The sequence below is a fragment of the Nicotiana tabacum genome, chromosome 22, assembly GCF_000715075.1.
Source record: "Nicotiana tabacum cultivar K326 chromosome 22, ASM71507v2, whole genome shotgun sequence".
NCBI classification, from domain to species: Eukaryota; Viridiplantae; Streptophyta; class Magnoliopsida; order Solanales; family Solanaceae; genus Nicotiana; species Nicotiana tabacum.
Window position 1 is genome coordinate 13553285 of NC_134101.1, and position 25524 is coordinate 13578808.

The following is a 25524-nucleotide window of genomic DNA, read 5'->3' on the forward strand; positions in this document are numbered from 1 at the left end:
ATCAAAAAATGCGAAGAACGCGAGAAGAGAGACAAAGACAGTAGAATGACGTATATTTGGAGAGAAAGTGGTCTTTTAATAAAGAAGGGCAAAATCATCTTTTTAAAAGGTTTTTAACAAAAAAACGGGTACGGATGCAAACAGAAAACAAGTTAAAAAGGGGCGACCAAATAGGGCGCCCCATGCAAATTTTACAGCATTTTATGAGTGTCTCACTATGGGCGAGTCTCAATTCTGCCTTTTAAAATAGTGGTGCCCAAAGGAAGAAAAAAGAAAAGAGCTTTTAACACGTTTGGCCAGCTAGTCAAAAATAATTACAATCGCTAGTTAATGTATAATATTATATATTAAAATATAAAAAATATATATTTGCTGGCTATTATTTTGGAGACCGGTTATACAGTGTAAAATTTCAAAAGAAAAAAAACAAAGACTTGATACTAAATGGACTGCGGGCCCAACTACACGACCCAAATTAAGGCATCTATAGTGGGCATGGATAAGCAAATCCACTAGAATCGGTAACTCTTCTCTCCTCTCCTCTCGCTTCCATTGGCAATTCATGAAATTTCACCACTATCTGCTAGGGGTGTGCATTCGGTATTTCGATACGATATTTAAGAATTTCAGTTCGGTATTCGATATATCAATTGTTTATACCAAATACCGTACCAATGTAGTTCGATACAGTTCGGTATTTCTTAGTTTGGTTCGGTACAATTTTGATATGGTACGGTAAAATAGCTGTTAGTTTTCTTTAGATAATTTTCAAAGAAAAAATAATTTCTTCACATATATGTTCTGTCGTGTTACTCAATAGCAGTATATATCCTCTAGCGAACCCTTTGTCGTGGCTAGGGGTGTACATAGGTCGGGTTAGTTCGGATTTTTTAATTACCAAACCAAACCAATTGTATCGGGTTATCAAATCTAAATACCAAACCAAACCAAACCAATAAAAGTCAGATTTTTTAATCTCGGATTTTCTCGGATTATTCGGGTTTTCAGGGTTTTTTTTCCTCATAAAGTCTTCATAGCACAAAACGTAAAATTTGTGCTCCAAATATTTCTTTAATCCTAGTAAGACAAAACTATATAAGGTATTTTTCAATAAAATAATATAAATATGAGATGAGTCATGACATTGTATTAAAATATTCAACAATAAAGCTAATAAAATCGCATAAAATAAATATTATTAATAAGCCATAATGAAAAACACATAATTTAAAATTACGACTAATAAGTACTATTATTTACATGACTAACCATTAAAAGAAAAATAAGTTATACATTTTATCTAAACCATGAAAAAACTAAAAAATAAATATCCAACACTATTTTCATTCACAGTACAATTGAATTGAATGTATTTTATTAGTATTAATATTGATTTGATTTGGTTTAGGATTTATTTGAGTTACTAACATTTATGGACTATAAAACTTATTGGAGCATCCAAAAATTATAAGTCCAAGCTTGAAATAATACGTTAAAAGATAAAACTATAAAAAAGCTTAAGAAATATTTATAAACTACACTACAATAAATATTTTTATGCATTAAATATATTTAAAACTTCTATACATATAATGTCGGGTTGGTCTGGTTTCGATTTGACTTTTTTGTAGTTAAAACCAAACCAAACCAAATATGGTGGGGTTTTTTGCCATACCAAATCAATTATCAAACCAAACCATAATCGAATTTTTTTTTTCGATTTGACTCGGATTATCGAATTGGTGCGGTTTGTCGATTTCATTTGTACACCTTAGTTGTGTAAGTTTTAGTTTGCAGTCATCTTTACCATGCTGATTGTTTGGCAGAAAGAACACACCATGGGATATAACATATTCACGTACCCTGCTCAATTTGTCTTGGCGTATGTTCTCAGGTTGACACCTCACTACAATAAAATTGAGTAGACTCAAAAATACCATGATCTAGGATTTTAAAACTTGTGAGTGCAGACACAGTTTTTTTACATATGTCTAAATATTTGATAAAATTTAACTACAGATTTTGTGTATATATACTTCTAGTTCAAGGTAGTGGATAAATATTTCATCATTGGGAGATGAGGGAAATCCAGCTGCAAGAGGCTTCAAGAATCAGTTAGCGTTTGTATAATTTTTTCATGTATTGCATTCTTGTTTAACATTCAGATAGGACATAACTGACAAAAATATAATACTACCTCCGTTTCAATTTATGTGAACCTATTTTTTTTTGGTCCGTTTAAAAAAGAATGATCCATTTCTAAATTTGAAAATAATTTTGCTTAAACTTACAATTCTACCCTTAATGAGAAGCTTTTACAACCACACAAATACTCTGGGCTCTTTTTGAATTATTTAAGACCACAAATTCTAAAAGTCTTCTTTTTTCTTAAACTCCATGCTCAGTCAAACAGATTCACATAAATTGAAACGAAGGGAGCTGCATGTTAAACGAAATTGATGGATTATAAATGGTACTTGGAGTTGGGTTGGGAAATGTGCAGTTGGACTTGGACTTGGAAATGTTGGCGGGCTTACTGAAAATCTCGATATTTCGGTTTATTGAAAGTTCAATACCGAGAACTGTAACAAATTTTTGAAATATTTATACCGAATTAATTACCGAAGAATCGAAGAAACCGATACCGATTTAATTTTTCGGATTTTATGCCGACCGCTCCTACCCGCGGTATCAGCTACCGTAAAGACGAATACACCACTATATAACAACATAAACTATATTTTGTCTTCTTACACTTTCCCACACCCTTAAGATCTACGTGCAAACCACTCCCCGATTATCACTCACGAGCCTTTGCTTTATGAGTCGCACGTCCTTACGCGCGCGTGGGTATTCTATTCATTCAATGCGCTTTACCGAAACTTAGCCCTAGACCACTTCCTGCTCTATATCGACCATGAACAACCACCGTCTACGACTCCGATCACCTACGTCGATCCCTTTTTATATATCTGCCAATCGGCTGAATTGCTACTGAATTTTTATTTAATTCAATCTGCCTGAATCGCGATTTTCTCCTCGTAAGGTCAGTATAATTTTATTTATTTTCTCTTCTAAGCTCCAGATCTTTCCTTTTAGTTTTTTCTGCAAATTCGAAGAATTTGTGATTTTAATTTTAAGAATTTTTGGTTTGGTTATTGAAGGGTTAAAATGGAACCTATGGACATCGTTGGTAAATCAAAGGAAGATGCTTCACTTCCCAAAGGTTTCTTCTCTCTTCCCTCTTTAGTTTCCGTTCATGTATAAATATATTCAGAAAAGAATAATTTTGAGCCAGCATATTTAGACTTAATTACTGTTTACTCGGATTGCTTTTCACCAAATTAAATGAGTGTCTACTGATTTGAAAGTTTAAATTATTTGGTGAGGAAAATTGTTTATTAGCTTAATTTATGATTATCCTGTCCAAGATATTAGAGTTCTCGTGAGATATTAGCTAAACACTTATGATTATCCTGTCCAAAAGACGACATAATTAGCTAGGTGGTTGCAAAAAACGTTGTATAGCATTTCTGTCTCACAGTTGAGTTTTAAGTCGAGAAATAGGGTTGAGCAGTGCACAACTTACTGAATTCTAAAATCAGTTTCAGTTAGCTAATAGCTTGATTCTTCGTGCTGTCTAAACTTCTCTATTTTTGTTCTACCTCTACATAGTAAGTAGGATATTTTGTGTCAATCTTTTTTGAAGTTCCCGTCACATTATGTATCAATAGCCAGAGTAACTCAGTTCTATCTCATCAGCGTATAAAGAAAAAATGCTGCTTTTTTATTCCTAATCTCTGAAAGTCATTTAAATATTCACGAATTTGCTATTTGATTTAAATTACTTAGTTTCATTAATGGTTTACTTTCTTTGGCTATACTGACCAGTGTATCTCTTTTCAGCAACTATGACAAAAATTATTAAAGAAATGTTGCCCCCAGATGTTCGTGTTGCCCGAGATGCTCAAGATCTTTTGATTGAATGTTGTGTAGGTGAGTTGATTTTAATTTGTCCAATTTAATTTTATGGATTCAGTTTAGTTATCATGACGGCTCTGACTTTGTTTAATACTGTTTGATTATGAACGCAATTCTGCTTCTCTCTGATTTTAATGGGAGTTTCTTTTATCAAGCTGATTTACTGGGAATAAGCTGGTGTATAATCTATTGTCACTGTTGGAAGTTATTGAATTGAGGGAGTAGTGTGTCTTCAAGGCCTCTTGGTCCTCAAATTTCATATAGTCTGAAGAGACATAGTAAGAAAAGTATGAGAGAAGTGCTTGGTAGTGACTACTGAGCACAGTTTAAGACATTTAAGACATTAAGCGGGTTACTATGAGAAACTGTTAATAGGAGTCAAGGTTTTAAAAAGATCCTGCGTTTTATTCTAAAATGATTCATACACCTCAAATAGATCAAGGTTGGAATCCTGGTAGAGGCAAAAAACTATGTGGTTCTTCCCATTTGCCTAAGCCAGAATTTACTTGGAACCTGCTTTAGTGGGAGGACGCAAGTACGCTGTTTGAATAGTAAAGGTGCACGAAAGTTGGCCCAGACACCAAATTTTTTATTTTTAAAAAAATGATTCATACAACTCAAATAGATTGCTTCCAGATTACACAGTTATACTAATAGATCCAAAATTCATTGATCTCCTTTTACAGTCCATGTCCTGTTAGATGAATTTAAAGTAATTTGGGGCGGAGCTGCTGGTGATATGTCTTTGTTAAACTATCTTTCGTTTCCTGATCTCCCTCTATGGATAATTGGATCACCACCTCTTCAATTACCTTAAGTGGATAGCAAAGTCATAGCTTCTATTATTACTTTATTTAACTTCCGTTATTTTCTAAATTAACTTCACAAGGTCATTTCCCTCTTTCTCCTTAGCTAAGTGTTTGTGACTTTTTCTGTGTTGTGCAGAGTTCATTAATCTTATCTCCTCAGAATCGAATGAAGTTTGTAATAGAGAAGGCAAACGAACAATTGCACCAGAACATGTACTCAAGGCTTTAGAGGTGCTTGACCTGATCCTGTAATTCTTCTTCTGTGTGTATTTTCTTCTATGTTTATCCTGTTCTGCAATTCTCTACTGGCACTTTTTACTGTATGATTTATATCAGTTTACTCCAAGATGAGATAGGTCAGTTCAGATGTAGTTTTCCCTTGAGCTAAAGTTAGGCCAATAGGATAACAAAGCTTCTTCACTTAGGAATCTGTTTTCTTATGCCCTGGAAGTGACAATGAGGTGTTGTAAAGATAACTAATGCAAATATCATTCATGATTTTAACTGATGTCTGCATATTATGTAAATGATGGTTTCCTTTATCTGGGGTCTGAGGAATGTATTCACCACAGAAACCAATGGAATAGTAGTGACACAATTATTTTCATCATTGACCATCCAGAAATCTTTCCTTTTTTACCTTTATAAAATACCAGCCAGAAATTTTAATCATGTATTATCCTTTTGACGTTAATATATTAATATTATCCGCTAGTGAATTTTTATGATATCCTTGCTTTGGCTTGGAGTGAAAAATAAAGATATGATTTGGTAATCAGAACTTGCTTGTATCGTCTTTGCTTATGTTAATTTATGATCTCTCAGGTTCTTGGTTTTGGGGAATATATAGAAGAAGTATATGCTGCATATGAACAACACAAGCTAGAGACCATGGTAATTTCTCTTTTCTTATTGTCTTACTTTAGTTTGACATATGGATAACCTATTATTAATTCAGCTTCTCTGTTGAATAGCTAGTGTATCATCTGTTGAGCTACCATCTCTTTCCTTTTTTCATGGAGGTCTTATCTTAGTGATTTCTTTTCATTTTGTCTTTTGTTCTCCAAGTGAGTTTCTCCTTCTCCCCTTGAGTCCACAGCATGTGGCTAAACCATTTAAAGTGATTTATAACTGCAATAAGTTTTATCATTTATTTCCTTTTGGTGTATTTTTCTACCATAGGACACTGTGAGATCTGGGAAATGTAATAATGTAGCCGAAATGACTGAAGAAGAAGCTTTAGCTGAGCAACAGAGAATGTTCGCCGAGGCACGTGCAAGGATGAATGGTGGTGTTACAGGCCCCCCCAAGCAGCAAGATTCAGAAGTTGGACAACAGAGGATGTTTGCTGAGGCGTGTGCAAGGATGAATGGCGATGTTACAGGCCCCACCAAGCAGCAAGATTCAGAAACTGAGCAGCAGAGGATGTTTGCTGAGGCATGTGTAAGGATGAATGGCGATGTTACAGGCCTCCCCAAGCAGCAAGATTCAGAAGCTGAGCAACAGGATGTTTGCTGAGGCGCATGCAATGATGAATGGTGGTGTTACAGGCCCCCCCAAGGAGCAAGATTCAGAAGCAAAGCAAAACTTTAATAGCTAACTTCACTTTTTGTTGTTCTGTAGGAAAAGCATCTTTAGTCTTAGTAGTGGGATCTTTCTTCTATTATGTGGAAAAAGCTCCTGGCGCATGTGTCGACTGTGAGGGCTCTAGTTCAGTTTGTACTCGATGCATTATGTTCATATATTATGTAAATTAGTAGGAATTTGCTTCAGAATGTTGGTTTATGAGGGCTCTTGTGAGTATTTCTGTCACAAAGGGGTCTTTGCCTCTTTCCATTTTGCCCAAATAAAAAACAATCTCAACACGGAAACTACTGGAAAAGATAGTACTTTACCAAATAAAAAATTGTCCCAACACTGAACCAGTGGGAGAGAATGATGAATGTGATCGTCGCAATAGAATAAGGGTCATTATAAATTGCCTAAATGACCATTCTTTGTTTATTTTGGATCTGCCACTGTTTGTTTCTGGTGCTTTCGCTTTTTCCCTTCCAGGTAATTGAATATCCGGCAGAGGAAAATGAAAAATGGATCTTCTTTTTCATTTAGGCCCACCATCGCATTTCCAGGGTTTGGCTTTGGCAATATTTGAAGCTCAATGAAAGAGGACAAGAAAGAGACACCTGAATTCAATGTTACCTTTGTGGTACTGTTTATTGTAAATAATTGTGTCTTCTTGAGTAGAGAATCTAAAGTGATCGTTGAGCTAAGCCCAACATCACCATTCATCACTGACTCTGGTCCTCTGGGTATGTTTTGCAGAGAAGGGGATGTCTGCTGTAAACAGCTATAGTTCTCTGATTTTGTGACCACCTCATTTTTCTTTTTTACTGTGTTTGGGTTCAAGTCAAGATACTCCTTACCTTGTCTCACTGAGATTCCTTTCTTTATTTCAAAATATTATTGTTAGGGGGTGGGGGGATATCTCCCAACTCATGCCTGCCCTTTCCTCGTATTTCACTCCCAGTTCCCATGACAGTTGGTGGGGTAGCTTATGTTTTCTTTTTGTCAGATTCTTGTACTATGACCAAGTACTAGAAGATAAACAAATTTAAATAATAATAAAAAAAGAATACTCCGAAAAGAACAAATCAATGTTCCGTTGTATAAATGAACTTTTACATTATCAGGTGTCTAAAATAAAATTATACGAATCTGTCAATCCTCATTCTCCTACCTACCAACTAACACTTTAAAAGTGCAGCCTACTTTGCTTTTCTTTCTCGGATGAAGACAATCATGGTAAGGAATTTCCATGATCTGTCCTCCAAGAAGCAGTTAAACTGGACAACTAAAGTCAGCAATGAAGAACAACAAGTAGCAGCAGAAGATCCATTCCTTAAAGCCACCTCATACACAAACAACACTGAAGATGTAAAAGCAGAAAACATAAAGTTATCTCCTTTGAAATATCCCCAAGTCTCAACCTCCAAATCTTCTTCCTTAAACACTATTCTTGAAGACAAGACAGAGGACAAGAAGTTAATTCAAGAATCAGTAACAGCAACTTCAGCATCTGCTCCAACAGGGAGGAAAGCAGTGGCCAGGCTGAAATCTGTACTAACATCACTTGGTAGAAACAAAGGATATTTCCAACAAGGCCTAGGAACTAAAGTTGTGGGCACCCTTTTCGGACACAAGAAAGGACATGTACATTTTGCATTTCAGAAAGATCCCAATTCAAAGCCAGCTTTCTTGGTAGAATTAGCCACCCCTATAAGTGGATTAGTCCACGAAATGGCATCCGGATTGGTTAGGATTGCATTGGAATGTGACAAGGAAGAAGAAGAGAAAAAATCAACTAGACTCATAGATGAGATTTTGTGGAGGACTTACTGTAATGGGAAGAAATGTGGCTTTGCAACAAGAAGGGAATGTGGGACAAAGGAATTGCAGATTCTGAAAGCTGTGGAGCCAATATCAATGGGTGCTGGTGTTTTACCAGAAGGGAATGGTGAGTGTCATGACTCAGGGGATGTGATGTATATGAGGGCAAAGTTTGAGAGAGTAGTGGGGTCTAGAGATTCAGAGGCTTTCTACATGATGAATCCTGATAGTGATGGAGCTCCTGAACTTAGTATTTACTTGCTCAGAGTTTAAGCATCCATGCGCAAACTCGACTATTTAGAGTCTTAGATAAATAAATTTTCCTCCTTTTTTTTCTGTTAACATGTAGTCTGACTGAGAGAGGCTTAAATGGAGCGACATAGACAATGAGTGTTCGTTTAGCCGACCTCACTTTCTTGGAATTGCGACTTTGTTGTTGTTAAATATGTAGTCCTTTCTTGAGCCAACTACATGGAGATATATCCATGTTGTGTTATGTTTGAAAAGAAAATCCGGTTAGAGAATGGAAACTGGTTGATGTATTTCTTTTCTTTTTCTTGGATGGAATGGAAGATATTATATGTTACTGATTATCACCAAATTTTACTTGCTATTTGATCACCAGGCATAATTTATGTCCCATTGTAGTTAATGATTTACTGCATGATCAGAGATGACACATACCGACTTTTATCTGACTTCTCAGGTTCTCATGATTGCTTTAAAATTGTTCATTGTGTTTGCATTCTTAATTCTCAGTTGATGTCAGTGTTCTTGGCTTCATAAACTTGTATTTATATTCATCAAAGACAAAGTTGGAATTACCCTACTGCTTATTTTACCCTCAGCAGCACATTCTGATCATTAGTTGAAATTGTTGTTTTCTGTCACTAACACACCACTAAGAATTAATGATTCTTTATAACATCTCATGCATATTAAATGGTATTTGCGCTGGTAAGAAATAATAGGTACCTGGTAAAATAATTGAGGTACGGAAGTCACCCTTATAAGAAAAAATGGGGTGTGGGCTGTATTCGAAAATGTGCAATATGGGGCAACGTTTTTACCTTTGCAAATGGGAACCATGGTCCTCTTTGAAACATCCAAACAGTTAATGTTTGATGTTTTTCTCTTTCCTTCTTTTCTTGACTGCTTTCCTCTAATTTTGAAAGATTTGCAACGTTCCTTTTCCTGGGCATCTCATTTAAAGTGTCTAATTGTCACATGTTCCAATCATTGATTTTGGTCTGAGCTTGATCGAAGTAATAACATGAGAATCCCAACAAATTAAGCTTTGTACTGTTAAATCAGACTTTATTTAAAAACAAGAATTAGAGGACAAATATTTCCTCTTTTAAATTGGTCCCGCTGTTAGAACGGGTAACACCGTTCAAATAAAGAAATACATTTCTAAAAGAGTTTCCTTCCCTTCGTTAGAAAATACGGACTGATCCCATATTTAGAAGCTTATTAAATTAAAGAGCTCAATCGAGAATGGTAAAGAAATAAACAACAAAGGGGTAAGTAATCTATCATAAGATTGGAAATGAAATTGCACTTAGGCCAGAGGTCTCAAGTTCAAATGAGGAGACAAATATATTACTCCCACTGTCTCAAATTATATGTCGTGATTTCTAAAAATAATTATTTCAAATTATTTGTCATTTTAAAAATTTAAGACAAAATTAATTATTTTTTTCTCATTTTATCCTTAGTAGTAATTGTCCTTGAGAATGAATATGACATATAAATAGAATAAATACTCAATAAAGAGAGATTATATTTTAAAACATAAATGAGAGTAAAATAGACAAAAACTCCTTTCAATTAATGTCTCTCAAAGGTCGTGTAAAAGAAAAATAAAATAGATAATTTGAGACGAAGGGAGTAATTAATTTCTTATATCTACCTAAATATATTATTCAGTGAAATAGTCTAGATATACTCGGACACCACCGCCGTTAAAAAAAGATTAGAAATAAATTGACGTGGTTTGGTCATCATTCAAAGAATTTGTTTAGCAATATGGCATGCATTCTTTCTCTTTTGCTTATGTTGGCTATCCTTTATTGAAAGCGAAAAAGAGAAGGTTAGGCTGGAATCCAAACTAGTGTACGTGGCATTGATTACAACTTAAAAGAAATTAAGGAGATTGTAATAAGATTACATCCACAGTAATCGAGGTTTTCTTTTGATCATGGTGTTATCATTGTTCAAAGATTCAAAAATTGTTTGCCGCAAATAAAGCTTAGATTTAAATAATAGTCAGTCACTTCTTTACTTAATCTAATCATTGCTTGTCACGGATCAAACTAGTGAATCACTTTTTTTACATTATGTGCCATCTAATAATATATTATTTACACATTTCTTCTTTAACGATCTAAGACCCCACCCAATTGCAATTAAATACTAAATCAAGAGAAATTAAATACTAAATCAAGAAAAAGATAATATTATTTTTTTTTACATGTTTTACCCTTATCATTAACTACTCATTCCCCAAATTATTTTCTAAGATTTTTGAAAATGCTATCATCATTATAGGTAAAATTGTAAAATATATATATTTTTTATTTTTTTTAAAGAGAGTGTAAAGTCAAAAGTGAACAACTAAAAGTAAACGGAGGGATTACAATTATGCCAAGGCTCCTTGACCTAAAACCAAAGAAGGAAAGCAAGAAAAATGGAGTATATAAAAAGGAAATGTTCCAGGAGGTCCTAGCAGCTGGTTGGGAATAATATTAAATACATATGATAAGAAAAATATGACATAGTAATCCGTTCTTTTAGGAGGAGAAGAACCATATATAGAGAAAGTCAAATATAGGGTTAGCTCCTTGTTGGATCAATCTTGACTAACAATTATAAAGTTTATTTTTTTTCATTGGAATTGTATAAAGGAATATATATAATTGCTCATCAATCTGATAAATCTAGACATCAATTGTTCTCGCACACTTAGGTCATACAACAAGTCTAGATTTCTAAGGTTTTGGTTGGAGTGTAGTTATATGAAGTGTGTAATAACTGAACCAGTCTTCAATACCTCAAAGTCTTCTCGCTATAGAACTTTTGATTTTATACGGAATATTGAACCTCTCATACTTATCAAAGACATGCCATCGGAATAATTCATGTATATATATATAACTGTGTATAATCTATGTATAGGCTAGAAAAAATAAACATTGAATCTGACCGATTATTTGTGTAACGATCCTTTTTTATAGGCTTGTTTTCTGTTCTTCTAATGAAATTTCAGGTTTCTTTCAGCTTATGAATGGTTGAGATCGCTAAGTTACAAATTTAAATCCAGATTACACGACATTGCAAATGAATATTTGCAAAATGAGTGCAATTTAACCTGCTATCTTATTTTTCAGGTTAATCAATTCCACTGACTATGCAGTGACGTGTGGGCAGTATAATCGATTGAACTCGTGTCAATGAAGCTTAAAAAATAGAAAAACACATTTCACGTAAACTACAGGAGCAATACGTGACCAACAAAACCGTGATTTCCAATCTGGTAAAATAAATTATTTCAATATTGAAGCCTAATAAAACAAATTCCATGAGTTCATAATCAACTAGTAGAAAGTAGAAACCAAGTTGCAACTCCAAGTACCTAACGTGAAAAACACAAAATATTCAAAATTCATAAACTAGTTAATAAAGAAGAGCTCCAAATAATGACACCACAAACGCCATTGTAGTTGGAGTAGCAGCTGCAGTAGTACCACTACTAGTTGGGGAAGTCTGGTTAGCAGATTGAGGTGGGGATTCTGGTTCTAAAACTTTGATTATCATTTTCAAACCCCTCTCGCAATGTCCTGATACTCCACTAATGAAGTAGTACAACCCTGGTTGCTCCAATTTATAGATGGTTTTTCCATTGTTAGAGAAGAAAATTGGATGACTCGACTTGCATTTCTCGTACTCTTCTTTGGTCACCACCAGAACCGAATCTTTCTTATACTCAAAACCTACGTACACCACATAGACATTATGGGTCAAATAACAGTAAAGATCATCAATTAGTTTCATGGAAAATAAAACATTAAGCAAGTAAGATCAATTACAGTCAAACCTCTCTATAACAACCTCGTTTGTTCCAAATATTTTTGGATGTTATAGCGAAGTGCTGTTATATAGAACATATATTATAACATAATATGAAAATTGGTTCCGAAAAAGCTTGGCTTTTATAGTGAAGAGTTGTTATATAGGGATATTGTTATAGAGAGGTCTGATTGTATATACACTGACAGTATAATTTTTTTTATATATACTACTATAGTGAGACATCTCTATAACAGTTATCCTTTATAACAACACTTCCTTATAACGGCCAAGTTTTCTTTGAAAAACTTCTTTGTTTTATGTTATAATATATGCACTCTATAATAAACTTAATTATAGCAATCAAAAAATATCGGAACAAACGAGACTGTTATTGAACGGTTTGACATTATATATATACATAAGATTTGCAATAACAGATAACTAATAGTAACATGTAACTTTCATATCAAAATCCATACTGTGTTATTAGTGAGTACATGCTATAATCGGTTATACTGCATCGATAAAGTATTAGTAACCTATTTACACTCCTGTTTATAACTTGGGTGTGCTTTTGATACATATAGTTGAACAATGTTTAGAAGAAGCATAAGTTTATAATATTTAATTATGATAGTAAAATTATATTTTGGATGCCTTTGAACGTGAAGAGATATAATGGATAATGCTTAAGATAAAGAAGAGTACTGACTTAAGGTGTCGCCAATCTTAAACCTATTTTTTCCAGCCCACTGGTCATACACTTGATCATCTTTTACTTTAGGAACAGCCCATCCTTTGTCACCGCCAACAGCAAATTCAGTGGCAAAAACCGTAAAGAAATGAAGTGAAAAGAGGAAGAACACTAAGTAAAGAAAAGCTTTAGAGGAATCCATGAAAAGAGAAGGAATTTTTGGATTTGAAAAAAGGGAGCTCTTTTTCTTATGTTATAATAATGGGACAATATAATGGAGATGAGAATCTGAGTAGTTTTGATTACTTAAAAAGGAGGAGTTTTTGCTGAAGTTGGTTATGGGGTGCAATTTCGTGGTGGAGTGTGCCATCATATCAGCAGAGAAAAATGGAGAATCGTGGAGCGCATGTTGGCATCAGTAAGGGCGGCTCTAGGGTAAGGCTGTGAAGCCCTTGCCTTATGCCTCCAAATATTTAAGGTCTCAAAAATATGAAGCACTACTATATAATATACTTTATAATTTTTCTTTATATAATATTTAATAAAAGATTTCAAAATTTTAATAATTTTTAAAATTTGGTAGAGGTAGGATTGAGTGAGTTAATAGGATAAATTTTTTCCCTCATTAATTAAATAATATATTTATCTTCTTATCAATTTTATATTTCTTCCTCTATGTATAATCTTTTTTCATATTTCTTACGATTTTACTTTCCAATTTTAACTCAAATTCTCTAGATTAACTATTCCTTTTTGTCACATGTGATTGATCTACACACCAGAAAGCAAGTTTTTTTGTGTCCCATCTTTTTTAACTAAGAAATTTACGAGACAAATGTCTTAAGGTTCAAAACACGATGGATAATAGGCTCACCCCTTTACCATTTTTATTTAAAGGAATAATTCAATACCATATGACGTGCGCCTAACACATACATCATGAGTTGCGCTCTCACCACTATATCAAAATCATGTAGGTTTTTGTATGTCTCAATATTATATGGATTTTATAAAAGAAATTTCAGGGTCTTTTTAATATATTTTGGTTTTAAGCCATCAGTTCTGTTGAGTCGCCACTCATTGATGATAAACAATTATTTACAGACTACTGCCCCACCATGAACGAACTTTTCAACCAGTTTCATTCACATTTGGTAACTGAATGACGCATTCACTACTTTTAATGTTCTTGCCATTATTGTCTTGTCTTAATTGAGACTCTACAAACTTGATTTAGAATATTAGGGTGGGCAAGTGGCTCTAGTAGGAGACTAGTAAAGCCTTGATTTAGGTCCTCAAAATTTTTAATAATGGATTTTGTAATTTTATTTCAAACTAGACAGTATAATGTTTGCAGAAAAAATAAGTACAAAAAAATTGTAAAAAAGGAAAGAAAGATGTCTACTCTTTAACAGTGAAAATATTTTTAAAACTCTAAATTAAACAACTTAAATCTTCATATTAGTAAATACATTTTTTACAATAATATTAAAGGTACCATATTGCAACTACATGTCTAACATCTCATTTATTTAAATTACCCTTTTCTAATATAAATAATAATATTACTATATAAAGTTAAAGATTTTATATTATTTAAAAATATATATTATAAACAATAAGTATGAAAAACATGGCAAGATTAATTTTTGTTGCATATATGTGGGTATATGTACTAATAAAAAGTATAAATCTTTTATTAAAATTTGACTTTAGGCCACTACTTTTATAAAGTCGCCATTGGCATCAGTTTAGGGGAAGTTCTATGTTCACTCCCTATAAGTTATACTAGCTATGTTTCAAATGTTAGCGGAAATCGTTGAGTATCATATTAGATTTGAAAATTTAAAATGTGATCATTATCTATGTTAGGGTGCTTATCATTAATAATTTTGATTATTCTGATCCTAATTGGTTAAAAACAAGGGATAGATATTGGCGGCACAAAAGAGAAAATGCTCGTGTTTTTAGAGGGTGTTTGGGTAAGATTATAAGCTGGTCAAACTGGTTTATAAGCACTTTTTGGCTTATCTACGCGTTTGATAAACATCTAAAGTGCTTATAAGCTAAAATCAGCCATAATTCAAAAGTTAGTCACCTCCCAACTTATGACTTTTTAGCTTATAAGCACTTGAGCCTGTTTGGACATAAGAATTTTTTCATATTTTTTCGAAAATTTTTCACTTTTTTTCGAAATCAATATTTGGCCATAAAATTTTCAATTTTCACTTGAATATGAATTCTGTATTTTTTGAAAATTTGAAAAACTCAAAAAACTCCAAATTTAAATTTCCAATAGCTTATTAGCGACCAATATTTAACGAGGAGCTAAGATTCTCGTCCCTGAAAGTACACTTACAAGGACGGATTTTTCTATTGGTCCTTAATTGCCGGTTTTGTTTGTATAGTTAGTGATAGGAATTAATCGAGTCGTCAAAACCATGAAAAGCCGGTCCTTAATTCTCTAAGTTGAGCGGGAATAATGGCGATTAACCTCTAAAGAATTATAAAAAAAATAAAACAATAAAAGTTTCTGAACATTAAAGAAATAAAAGCACATGTTTTTTTGTCACCTCTCCAAAACCTAGACCATCGCCATTTTCTATCAAAGTGGCGATTTCTTTCTATTTCTGGTTTTCCATTGCCATTTTCTTGCTGATTTCCTCAATCAAAGTGATGATTTAGTTCACCCACCACTGATTTCTGTCGTTAGTCGGCTATTTTGTCCACGGCTTCTCATGGGTGCAGAGTTTTTCTTATTGGTTAGTGCATTTGCTTTTAGTGCTTTTTATATCTTGTATTCAGAATTAAAGTTTATTTTTCGTTTGGTCTACATAGATTGGTCAATTTTGTTAGACTAGATTACTCCCTTTCTTGAAGTATTCCTTTTAAAAAATATTTGGGGGATAATTGAATATATTCCTTGGAGCATTATCTAAAGCTAGATTTAATGTTAAATGCTGGTGTTTTAATTACTCTGGGTGCAGAGAAACAAACCTTAAAAGAATGAAAGAATAGAGCAACACCTACTGGATTTACCGGATCTGGGCGAAAAGTACCGAACCTAGTTCGAATTAAATCTTGTCATACTACTCTTGTTAAGCACTTCAATTGTATGTTGAAAGATATTCATTCTTGCACATTTGAAGTAAACATAATAGTCACATAGCTTTATTTTTATGTACACTGCAAATGAACTCGATTTCTCAACTTATGGTGAGAAAGAGGCTATTTATGTAGCATTAGGAAAATGAATAGCATATTCCATTAATTGTAGTTGTTAAGCCTCTAAGAATCTTAAGGAAACAGAGGCAGTGGATGATATGGTGTGTAACGACCCGACCGGTCATTTTGAGCATTTACGCTCCTTTCAACTATTTGAGATCTTGCATAACTTCCTACGAGGTATTATGACTTGTGTGAATTGTCGGTTTTGGTTTTAAGGTATTTCGGAGTTAGCTTGGAAGAATGAATTTCATGTTGGAAGTTTAAGTTGAAATAGTTGATCGGATGTTGACTTATGTGTAAACGACCCCGGAATAGAGTTTTAATGATTCCAATAGCTCCGTATGATGATTATGGACTTAGGAGCGTGTCCGAAAATTTTTTTGGAGGTCCGTAGTAGAATTAGGCTTGAAATGACGAAAGTTGAATTTTTGGAAAGTTTGACCGGGGGTTATTTTTTGATATCGGGGTCGGAATCTGATTCCGAAAATTGGAATAGGTTCGTTATATCATTTATGACTTGTGTGCAAAATTTGAGGTCTATCGGACTTAATTCGGTAATTTCGACATCGAATGTAGAAGTTGGAAATTTCATAATAGACTAAAGTTCAAGTGAGTTCGCACAAGACCCAACTTCAAATGAGCATAACTCTCATGATACAAAGTTTTATATGGTGTATTACCTATCAAATGAAATATCTTTGAGTCTAGTTTCTAACTTTTCAGACCGTTTGTCATTTGGACATTCTTACAAAAAGTTATGACTAAATTATCAAAGGCTGGAAAAATACAATTCTGCGATCGCAAAATAGTTATGCGATCGCAAAACTGCTTCTGCGACCGTAAACTGGTCGCAGAATGGACCAGAAGAGCCCAGTTCTGGGCACTGATTTTGCGATCAACTTTGCGGCTTGCATACCCATTCTGTGGTCCATTATGCGACCGCAGACCTGCTTTCGGAGGGTTAATTTTTCTATTTTCATAACCAGATCCCATTTTGATAAATAGGTTTTAAGACTCATTTTGGAGCAAAAATCTGACATTTTTAGAGAGAAGGAAGAGTATTCTAGAGAGAGGAAGAAGCTCAAGTGCTTTGTTCATCAAGTTCTTGTTCAAGTTTTTAAATCCAACAAGGAAATATCACAAGATTTTTATCCAAGAGGTAAGGTTCTAACCCCTAGTCTTCAATTTCGAGTTTGGGTAAAGATAAGTGATTAAGAGTATGATTTTTGGGTATAATAGTATTATTTATACATATCAATAAGTTTTATGGAAAGATTGTTGAGTTCAAATGGGTAAAGATTGGGTTGAAAATGGTAGAAATCTTCAAAGACTTTAATTGAAGATTTGAAGGTCGAGTTGATGTCGGAATTTGGTAAAATTTGTATGGTTGGACTCGTGGTGGACGGACTCGGGTTCCGATATGTGGGCCCCACGGGCGATTTTTGAGTTAATTTTGAATTTTATTGAAAAAATTAGTATCTCCTTATGGAATTAATTACAATAATTGGTATTGACTGAATCGAATTAATTGTGGCTAGATACGAGGCTTCGGAGACCAATTCTCATGGCAATGGCATATCGGAATAAAGAATTACACGGTTTGAAGTAAGTAACAGTTTTAAATCTGGTCCCGAGGGTATGAAACCTCGGAATTTGGTTTCATGTGATTACTTTTGGAGGTAACGCACATGCTAGGTGACGGACGTGTGGGCGTGCACCGATGGAGATTGTGACTTGGTCCGTCCCGTGAAAACTGTAAAGCTGAGTAACTTTTTGATAGTTATGTGCTCTCTATGTGTTGTGGAAACTTGACTATAAGTCATGCTAGAAACCATGTTTAGGCTATATGTTAGTATTGTTGGGACCCACAGAGGTCGTATATATGTTGAATTATCTGCTTAAATTGTTGTTTTGTATTCAGTCACAGTTTACTTGTTTATTTTATCTCAATCTCTATTGTTCATTCTTGATGCATCATATCATTGTTGTTTGGGCTGATTTTATGATTATTGAGAGCCCGAGAGACTGGAGAGATTTGTGACTGAGTAAGGCCGAGGGCCTGATTGTGAGATATTATATTATAGCACGTGAGTTGTCCGTGCGGGATATTATAGCACGTGAGTTGTCCGTGCAGCACGTGAGTTAGCCGTGCGGATCCAGATATTGATACTATAGCACGTGGGTTGTCCGTGCAGCACGTGAGTTGGCCGTGCAGATCCAGATATTTATATTATAGCACGTGAGTTGTCCGTGCAACACGTGAGTTGGCCGTGCAGATTATAGCGCTTGGGCTGTAGGAGCCCCTCCGGAGTCTGTACACCCCCAGTGAGCGCGAGTACCCATTGAGTGAGAGTGCTGAGGGCTGAGAGCCGAGTGGTTGAGCTGTTGTGACGAGTTAAGTGACTGTTGCCCTGAGAGGCTGTACTTGCTTTTTATTTGTTGTTGCACTTAGTTGCTATCTGTCATTGTTGTGAAATTCTTTGAAAGATTTTATATCCGGATTACATGAACTTGAACTGTATAAAATTGATTTGACTTAAACTGTTGGATTTGAAAGCATCTCTATTCTTTGCTGGAATTACTGAAAGTGAACTATAACTGTGTAGCTCGTCACTATCTTCAGTTCTTTATTTATTATTGTTGCTTGCTGAGTTGGTTGTACTCATACTACACCTTGCACTTCGTGTGCAGATCCAGGTGTTCCCGGACATAGCGGATGATTATTTCGCATAGTTGATTTTTCGGAGATTCAGAGGTAGCTGTCATGTTTTGCAGACCTTGTCTCTCCTTCCCTATCAACTTATTTACTGCATTTGGTCTCAGACTATTATGTACCGTATTTTGCAGACTTGTATTCAGATTAGATGCTCATGCACTTAGTGACACCAGGTTTTGGGAGTGTTTGTATCGGAAATTGGGAAGCCTTTTATTAAACTCAAATTTATTATATTTTCAAACTTAAAAGAAAATGTGGTTTATTGATATTATCGGCTTGCCTATTGAGATAGGCGCCATCACGACAGGTTGGGATTTTGGGTCGTGACATAGTGTTTAGATTTGTATAAACAATAACATTGAGTTAGGTTCATTCCTATCTGAGTTTTCTCTTCTAACATTGATTAGGTAATGATTCTAAGCTCTAATGATGACTTAGATCGGAAGTTTACTCTATGTCTGGTTAATACAAAATATAGTAAGAGAATAATCCTTGTTAACACTCTCTGTATATTATGTACAACACAAAACTAGTCTATCTGATAGATGATACTGTATAATATGGTGCTAATAAGCTGTAGCACGTCGATACATCACTCTTTATCACAATATTTTGGAGCACTTAAACAACTACAAAAAGATTATGAGAATACATTTACGGAGAGCTTCCCATAAGAATTATATATATGCCTTAAACACTTTTCCAGCCATTTCTGTAATCGTTTGTGAGCAACCTAACATTATTGAATATAATATTTTTTTTCTTATATGCCTTGCATCCTGTTTATAGGGTTCAAAAAATCATCTACCTTCAGATTATGGATGCTAACAAATCATTAAATTCTTTCAGTGCGGTATTTGATGGTACTACAACAGTGGGATCATTATTTAGCTTATGAGCTTTGGGCTAGGATTGAGGTACGAATATTTGGTTGAAATGCTGCTTCCTATTGTCTATTTGAAACGCCTAAGTGCATAAGTGATGTTAAATCATCTCATGAAGGTGTTATTTTTTTAACTACATTTAGTTGCTTATGCTATTTTTTCTTTTCAGTTGTTGATTTGCCTTAGGAGAAGAACTCTGATTTTATGAACAAAGTGGCTTAGAGAAGCTTCCAAGGATAGGAAGAATGAAGCAGACATAAGATATACTCCCATATAACACTGAAAGAATGAATATTTTGTTGAGTTTTCTTCTAACTTAAGCAAAGCTCACATAATGTTGTGTGTCATTCATCTCAAGTATTCTCTGAAAATAGAATGTGGTAATTTCTCATATCAAAATCTCTTAAAATCTGTTTAGTTTTGATTATCGTATTGATTTTGATTATTCAAATGAGTTATTGCTCTAGAATCATATATAATAACCACTTATGTATATGTGTTTTTCCTGATCATTATTGTTTGTATTATTGCAGCCCCTATGCACGTTGATGTTTGATTTTTGAAGTATATATACTTACACTTGATGAATATGAACTTTATTGTGGTAAGTGGTTAGGCCATTGTTAGAATTGTATTAACGGTAAAATTGTTTAACCACTTTGTAGTCGAGCTTTATAGTTCTTGTTTTACAGGGTTTGAAGACTTTCAAGAGATGCAGTTTTGAAGACATAATATGTTCACGAGTTGGCTATCATTTTGCTATGACTATTGCTAGGACTATTAGAGGTTTCCACTAAGCGATTGTGTAAACAATATTATGACATATGTATCATTGTTTTTATATATATATATATATATATATATATATATATATATATATATATATATATATATATATATATATATGAAAGTAGCCTATTAATTATGGAGAATTTTCTATATGCATTTCTTTATCTATATTAAAAATTGTATAATATTTTAAAATTAGGACAATTAAAGAGCATGTATAAATATAGGGACCAGTAAAATTAGTCGCTGAAAGTTTTTAGGCACCAATTTATCGATGTTTAGGGACTAAAAATCTGCTCCCCAAAAGCACTTTAAGGACTAGAATTTAACTGGCCGCAAAACATTTTAGGGACCAGAAATGTAACCTCGTCGTTATTAAGCTTTAGCGGCGAAGCCTAGAGGGAGGGGCGTTAATGACATTTAAGGACTAGAACAGACCTTTAGGGACCATTTTTCTCGTCCTTAAAAGCCATTTTTCTTGTAGTGTTTTATTTCAAACTAGACAATATAATGTTTTTAGAAAAAATAAGTTCAAAAAAACTATAAAAAAAGAAAGAAAGATGTCTACTCTTTAACAATGAAAATATTTTTAAAACTCTAAATTAAACCACTTAAATCTTCATATTAGTAAATATATTTTTTACAACAATATTAAAGGTACCATATTGCAACTACATGTCTAACATCTCATTTATTTAAATTACCCCTTTTCTAATATAAATAATAATATTACTATATGAAGCTAAAGATTTTATATCATTTAAAATATATTATAAACAACAAGTAAGAAAAAAATGGCAAGATTAATTTTTTTTGCATATATGTGTGTATATGTACTAATAAAAAAGTATAAAATTTTTATTAAAATTTGACTTTAGGCCACTACTTTTATGAAGTCACCCTTGGCATCAGTTTAGGGGACGTTCTATGTTCACTCCCTATAAGTTATACTAGCTACGTTTCAAATGTTACCGGAAATCGTTGAGTATCATATTAGATTTGAAAATTTAAAATGTGATCATTATCTATGTTAGGGTACTTATGATTAATAATTTTGATTATTCTGATCCTAATTGGTTAAAAATAAGGGATAGATATTGGCGGCACAAAAGAGAAAATGCTCGTGTTTTTAGAGGGTGTTTGGGTAAGCTTATAAGCTGGTCAAACTTGCTTATAAGCACCTTTTGGCTTATTTACGCGTTTGATAAATATCCAAAGTACTTATAAGCTAAAATTATCCATAAGTCAAAAATTGGTTACCTCCCAACTTATGACTTTTCAGCTTCACTTGACCCCGTTTGGACATAAGAATTTTTTCACATTTTTTCGAAAAAATTTCACTTTTTTTCGAAATCAATGTTTGGCCATAAAATTTTTAATTTTCATTTGAAGATGAATTATGGATTTGAAAAACTCCAAAAAACTGTTTTCCAAAATTTTTACTCAGATCAGTCACAAAACTTCAAAAAAAATCCAAAATTATATTCATGTCCAAACACAACTCTAATTTTCAAATATCATTTTCACTTTGTTTTGAAATTTTACAATTCTTATGTCCAAATGCCCACTTAGTTTGACCAAGGCTTTTACTAGTTTATCATTAATAATATTTTTTAATTCACAAAATATTGTTCCCAAAATAAATTTTCTAACTTTCTTTTTATTCCATGTTCGTTGCTCATCCTTTTCTTTATAAATTTATTTTAATTTATAATTTTTTGTAAGGTTTAAAAGGATATTTTAGTCTTTCTAACTAAAAAAATAACTTATCAGTACTTTTCTACCAAACACATGAACTGTTTATTATGAGTTTTAGTACGTCTATCAAAACACGTAAATGTTTATTTAAAAAATAAGTTTCAACACTTAAAAATATTTTTCAGCACTTCAAGCTTATCAACTATTTACAAACAGCTAATCCAAATGGGCTCTTAGTCTTTTCCCTATGTGGTGTGTGTGTGATGGAAAATGTTAGGCCGGTTTCTTTAATTTCCTCGAGCTGACTTCATAAATTCTACTCCATATTATCAATAGAAATAATCATACCAAAGTGAGCGTATCATGTTATTCCTTACCAAAAATCTAATTTAATTTTTTTCTCGCCGCTTTCAATTAGTATTCATCGACGAGTGATTTTGTTAGGATCGAAATAATCAGGTGTCATGCGGGAGCTAGTAGAGCAAATATTGAACGACGATAAATACAACAACAAAAGAGAAATCTATCAAAAAAGACACAAACATTTAACGTGATTCGGCCAATTGACCTACGTCCACGGGCGGAGATGAGCAATCCACTATAATAAAAGAGAGTACAAAATATCAAGAAAATAACCTCACGAAGAGGCAAGCTCAAGTGATCCACTAACACTTGTCCCGTAAAGTTCTCCCCCTAAACACGACTCTTAAACCCCATATGGCTACATTATGAATGCTACTGAATGAGAAGGAAGGATCCTCAATTTATAGAAGTCAAAACTTTTTCCTACAAGAAAAAGGACTAGCCAAACATGAAAAAATTATAATTTTCTTCTACAAAAAGGAAAATACAATTATGATAAATATATTTTCCTTTCCTTCCAGAAATAGGAAAACTAAATATGGTAAGAAAATCAGTACAACCCCTAATAGATTTTTTACTATTTGGCTAGACCATTTCGTATATATTGAGTGATATATACTAGCTAGAAAAGATGGCCCGAAAGCTTAGCAACGATGCTAAACGGTCCGAGGTCAAAGGAAGAAAAAGAAAGCAGTTGACCATTTCTGTGCCATCGGACAGATTATCGCTAGTGAGAGTTGATCCAAAACATTTCATACCAATTTCATGTAACGATCCAGACGGTCGTTTTGAGTATTATATCCATGTTTCTCCATTTACTGTTTAATTTATACTTTACAGTTATTTTATGACTTACCGGGTTAGTTGATTCGGGTCCGAAAGGATTTCGGAGTGAATTGAGACACTTAGTCTCATAATTGAAAACTTAAGTTGAAAAAGTTGACCGGATGTTGACTTATGTGTAAACGACCCCGGATTTGAATTTTGATGGTTATAAGTATTATGCTATTTCAAACAAGTGATAAGTAAGAGTCATGAAGGTCAGAGGGTAAACGGGTTGAAGAAAACGAGTTTCGTCGAAGTTTGACATTTTGGAATAAAATACGGTCCAAGCTATAATACCCCATATTTATGGACTAGTAAGGTATATGACCTTGATAGTAAGGTATATGGATTATATTAGTATTTAAGTGAAATGAGATTTAGAAATTAATTATGTGCATAATATGTTAAATGCAAGGATGTAATTAGGGATTAGTGGAAGACAAGTGCCCAAAATAGGGGACAATTATGGAGTCCACGCAGGACTACTCAAATCTCCACTTTATGACTCATGTACCATGGATAGGTATATCTTGGTGGCTGCTCCATGGCCAAGCTTTTTTTTTCTTATTAAATGATTATCATGTGGGTCCACAACCCACTAAGTATTAATAAACCTCAAAGTTTTATTTTCAGAATATGTATATTATTAACAAGCATCACCACCTAGCCTTAAAAGCAAAAAAATATGAGAGATTGAGAGGCAACTTTGGGATTTTATTTTCAAAAATTTTCTATCTTTTGATGGGGCAAAACGTGGGCAGCAAAATCATAATAGAGAATTTATCCCTCCATCTCTCATAGATTAGCTTGTCGTAGCTGCTTATGGCATGACTGTTTGGAGCATAATTGGCAGGTCATAGTTTATTAATGTAAGATTCTATCTCTCCTACATATTCTTGAGGTTGTTGTTGTGTTATTATTAATATGCTTCTTGAAGTTGGAAGAAAGAAGTGTATAAGGTAAAATATAAGAAGCATTTATTGGATTATCATTGAGTATTTCGACTAGATTACGTATTTTTGAGGTGAAATTAGAGGATTTGGGCCTAGGGATTTAAAAATAAGATTTGAGGATTTGAAAGTGGAGTTGTTGTCGGAATTTGGTAAATTTAGTATGGTTGGACTCGTGGATGAATGGGCATTCATATTTTGTAACTCTTGTCGGGTTCCAATACGTGGGCCCCACGGATGATTTTTGAGTACAATTTCGGATTTTTTAGGAAAATTTATATTTTCATATGGAATTAATTTCTATAATTTGTATTGACTGAATTGAACTATTTGTGGCTAGATTCGAGGCGTTTGGAGGTCGATTCGCGAGGCAAAGGTATTACAGAATAAAGAATTACACGTTTTGAGGTAAGTAACAGTTCTAAATTTGGACTTGAGGGTATGAAACCCCAGATTATGTGTTATATTATTGGTTTTGAGGTGGCGCACATGCTAGATGATGGGCGTGTGGGCGTGCACCGTAGGAATTGTGACTTGGTCGATTTCATGGAACTGTGCAGTTGAATAATCTGTTGATATCCGTACATTTTCCACGTATTAGAGAAATTGAATTATAAATCATATTTAAATCATGTGTTTAAACTGTTTGGACCCACAAATATCGTGTACTTTTGGAATTATCTGCTAAATTATTATTTTACACTCAGTCACACTTTTATTTGTACATTTTATCTCAGTCTCTATAATTCATTATTGATGCATCATATCATTGATGTTGGGTTGCATATCATGATTTCTGAGAGCCCGAGAGACTGGAGAGGTTGATGACTGAGTGAGGCCGAGGGCCTAATTGTGAGGATATTTATGGGATCGGGCTGCACGTCACATCATGTTTTATTGATTTATGCCATGATTAGCTTGTTATAGCGCTTTGGCTGAAGGAGCCCCTTCGGAGTCTGTACACCCCCCAGTGAGCAAAGGTACCTACTGAGTGCAAGTGTCGAGTGCCGAAAGCTGAGTGTTGAGAGGAATGAGTGACTGTGAGGAATTAGTGACTATGAGGAAAGAGTGACTGTAAGGTTGGAGTCAATGAGAGGACTGGGTGACTGTTACTCGGAGAGGATGCGTT

General features: G+C 33.8%; 3 protein-coding genes and 1 long non-coding RNA gene across 5 annotated transcripts; 3 read left to right on the forward strand and 1 right to left on the reverse strand.

Moving 5' to 3' along the window:
- Positions 1-2631: 2631 nt before the first annotated feature.
- On the forward strand, positions 2632-6606 carry LOC107793511 (protein Dr1 homolog). Its single transcript, XM_016615878.2, has 6 exons — positions 2632-3046; positions 3165-3226; positions 3907-3996; positions 4927-5021; positions 5616-5684; positions 5973-6606. The coding sequence occupies exons 2-6, from the start codon at positions 3172-3174 to the stop codon at positions 6306-6308; spliced, it is 645 nt and encodes a 214-aa protein (XP_016471364.2). The 5' UTR covers positions 2632-3046; positions 3165-3171; the 3' UTR covers positions 6309-6606.
- A 900-nt stretch (positions 6607-7506) lies between these two features.
- On the forward strand, positions 7507-8746 carry LOC107793508 (protein MIZU-KUSSEI 1-like). The gene has a single exon (XM_016615875.2). It carries the CDS (start codon positions 7578-7580, stop codon positions 8448-8450), a length of 873 nt encoding a protein of 290 aa, XP_016471361.1. The 5' UTR covers positions 7507-7577; the 3' UTR covers positions 8451-8746.
- Positions 8747-11698: 2952 nt separating this feature from the next.
- Positions 11699-13381, reverse strand: LOC107793509 (early nodulin-like protein 5). The gene is made up of 2 exons (XM_016615877.2): positions 12961-13381; positions 11699-12169 (listed from the first exon to the last, which is right to left on the reverse strand). Exons 1-2 carry the CDS (start codon positions 13142-13144, stop codon positions 11853-11855), a joined length of 501 nt encoding a protein of 166 aa, XP_016471363.1. The 5' UTR covers positions 13145-13381; the 3' UTR covers positions 11699-11852.
- Positions 13382-15397: 2016 nt separating this feature from the next.
- LOC107793510 (uncharacterized) lies at positions 15398-20601 on the forward strand. Of its 2 annotated transcripts, XR_012705606.1 has the most exons (8): positions 15398-15704; positions 17176-17329; positions 17709-17775; positions 18862-18925; positions 19736-19803; positions 19940-20150; positions 20304-20374; positions 20463-20601. It is a non-coding gene; the product is annotated as an uncharacterized LOC107793510 (long non-coding RNA). The 2 variants fall into 2 exon arrangements; XR_001649739.2 differs by lacking the exons at positions 17176-17329; positions 17709-17775 and having other exon boundaries at positions 15402-15704.
- Positions 20602-25524: the final 4923 nt, after the last annotated feature.

What these genes read in the sequence shown, in the direction of transcription:
- LOC107793511 (XM_016615878.2), top strand. Translation starts at nt 3,172, where the DNA reads ATGGAACCTATGGACATCGTTGGTAAATCAAAGGAAGATGCTTCACTT. An exon ending in TTTGATTGAATGTTGTGTAG is followed by an intron (nt 3,997 to 4,926) that starts GTGAGTTGATTT and finishes TGTGTTGTGCAG; the next exon opens with AGTTCATTAATCTTATCTCC. An exon ending in ATGTACTCAAGGCTTTAGAG is followed by an intron (nt 5,022 to 5,615) that starts GTGCTTGACCTG and finishes ATGATCTCTCAG; the next exon opens with GTTCTTGGTTTTGGGGAATA.
- LOC107793509 (XM_016615877.2), bottom strand. Translation starts at nt 13,144, where the DNA reads ATGGATTCCTCTAAAGCTTTTCTTTACTTAGTGTTCTTCCTCTTTTCA. An exon ending in TAAGATTGGCGACACCTTAA is followed by an intron (nt 12,170 to 12,960) that starts GTCAGTACTCTT and finishes TGGTGTACGTAG; the next exon opens with GTTTTGAGTATAAGAAAGAT.
- LOC107793508 (XM_016615875.2), top strand. Translation starts at nt 7,578, where the DNA reads ATGAAGACAATCATGGTAAGGAATTTCCATGATCTGTCCTCCAAGAAG.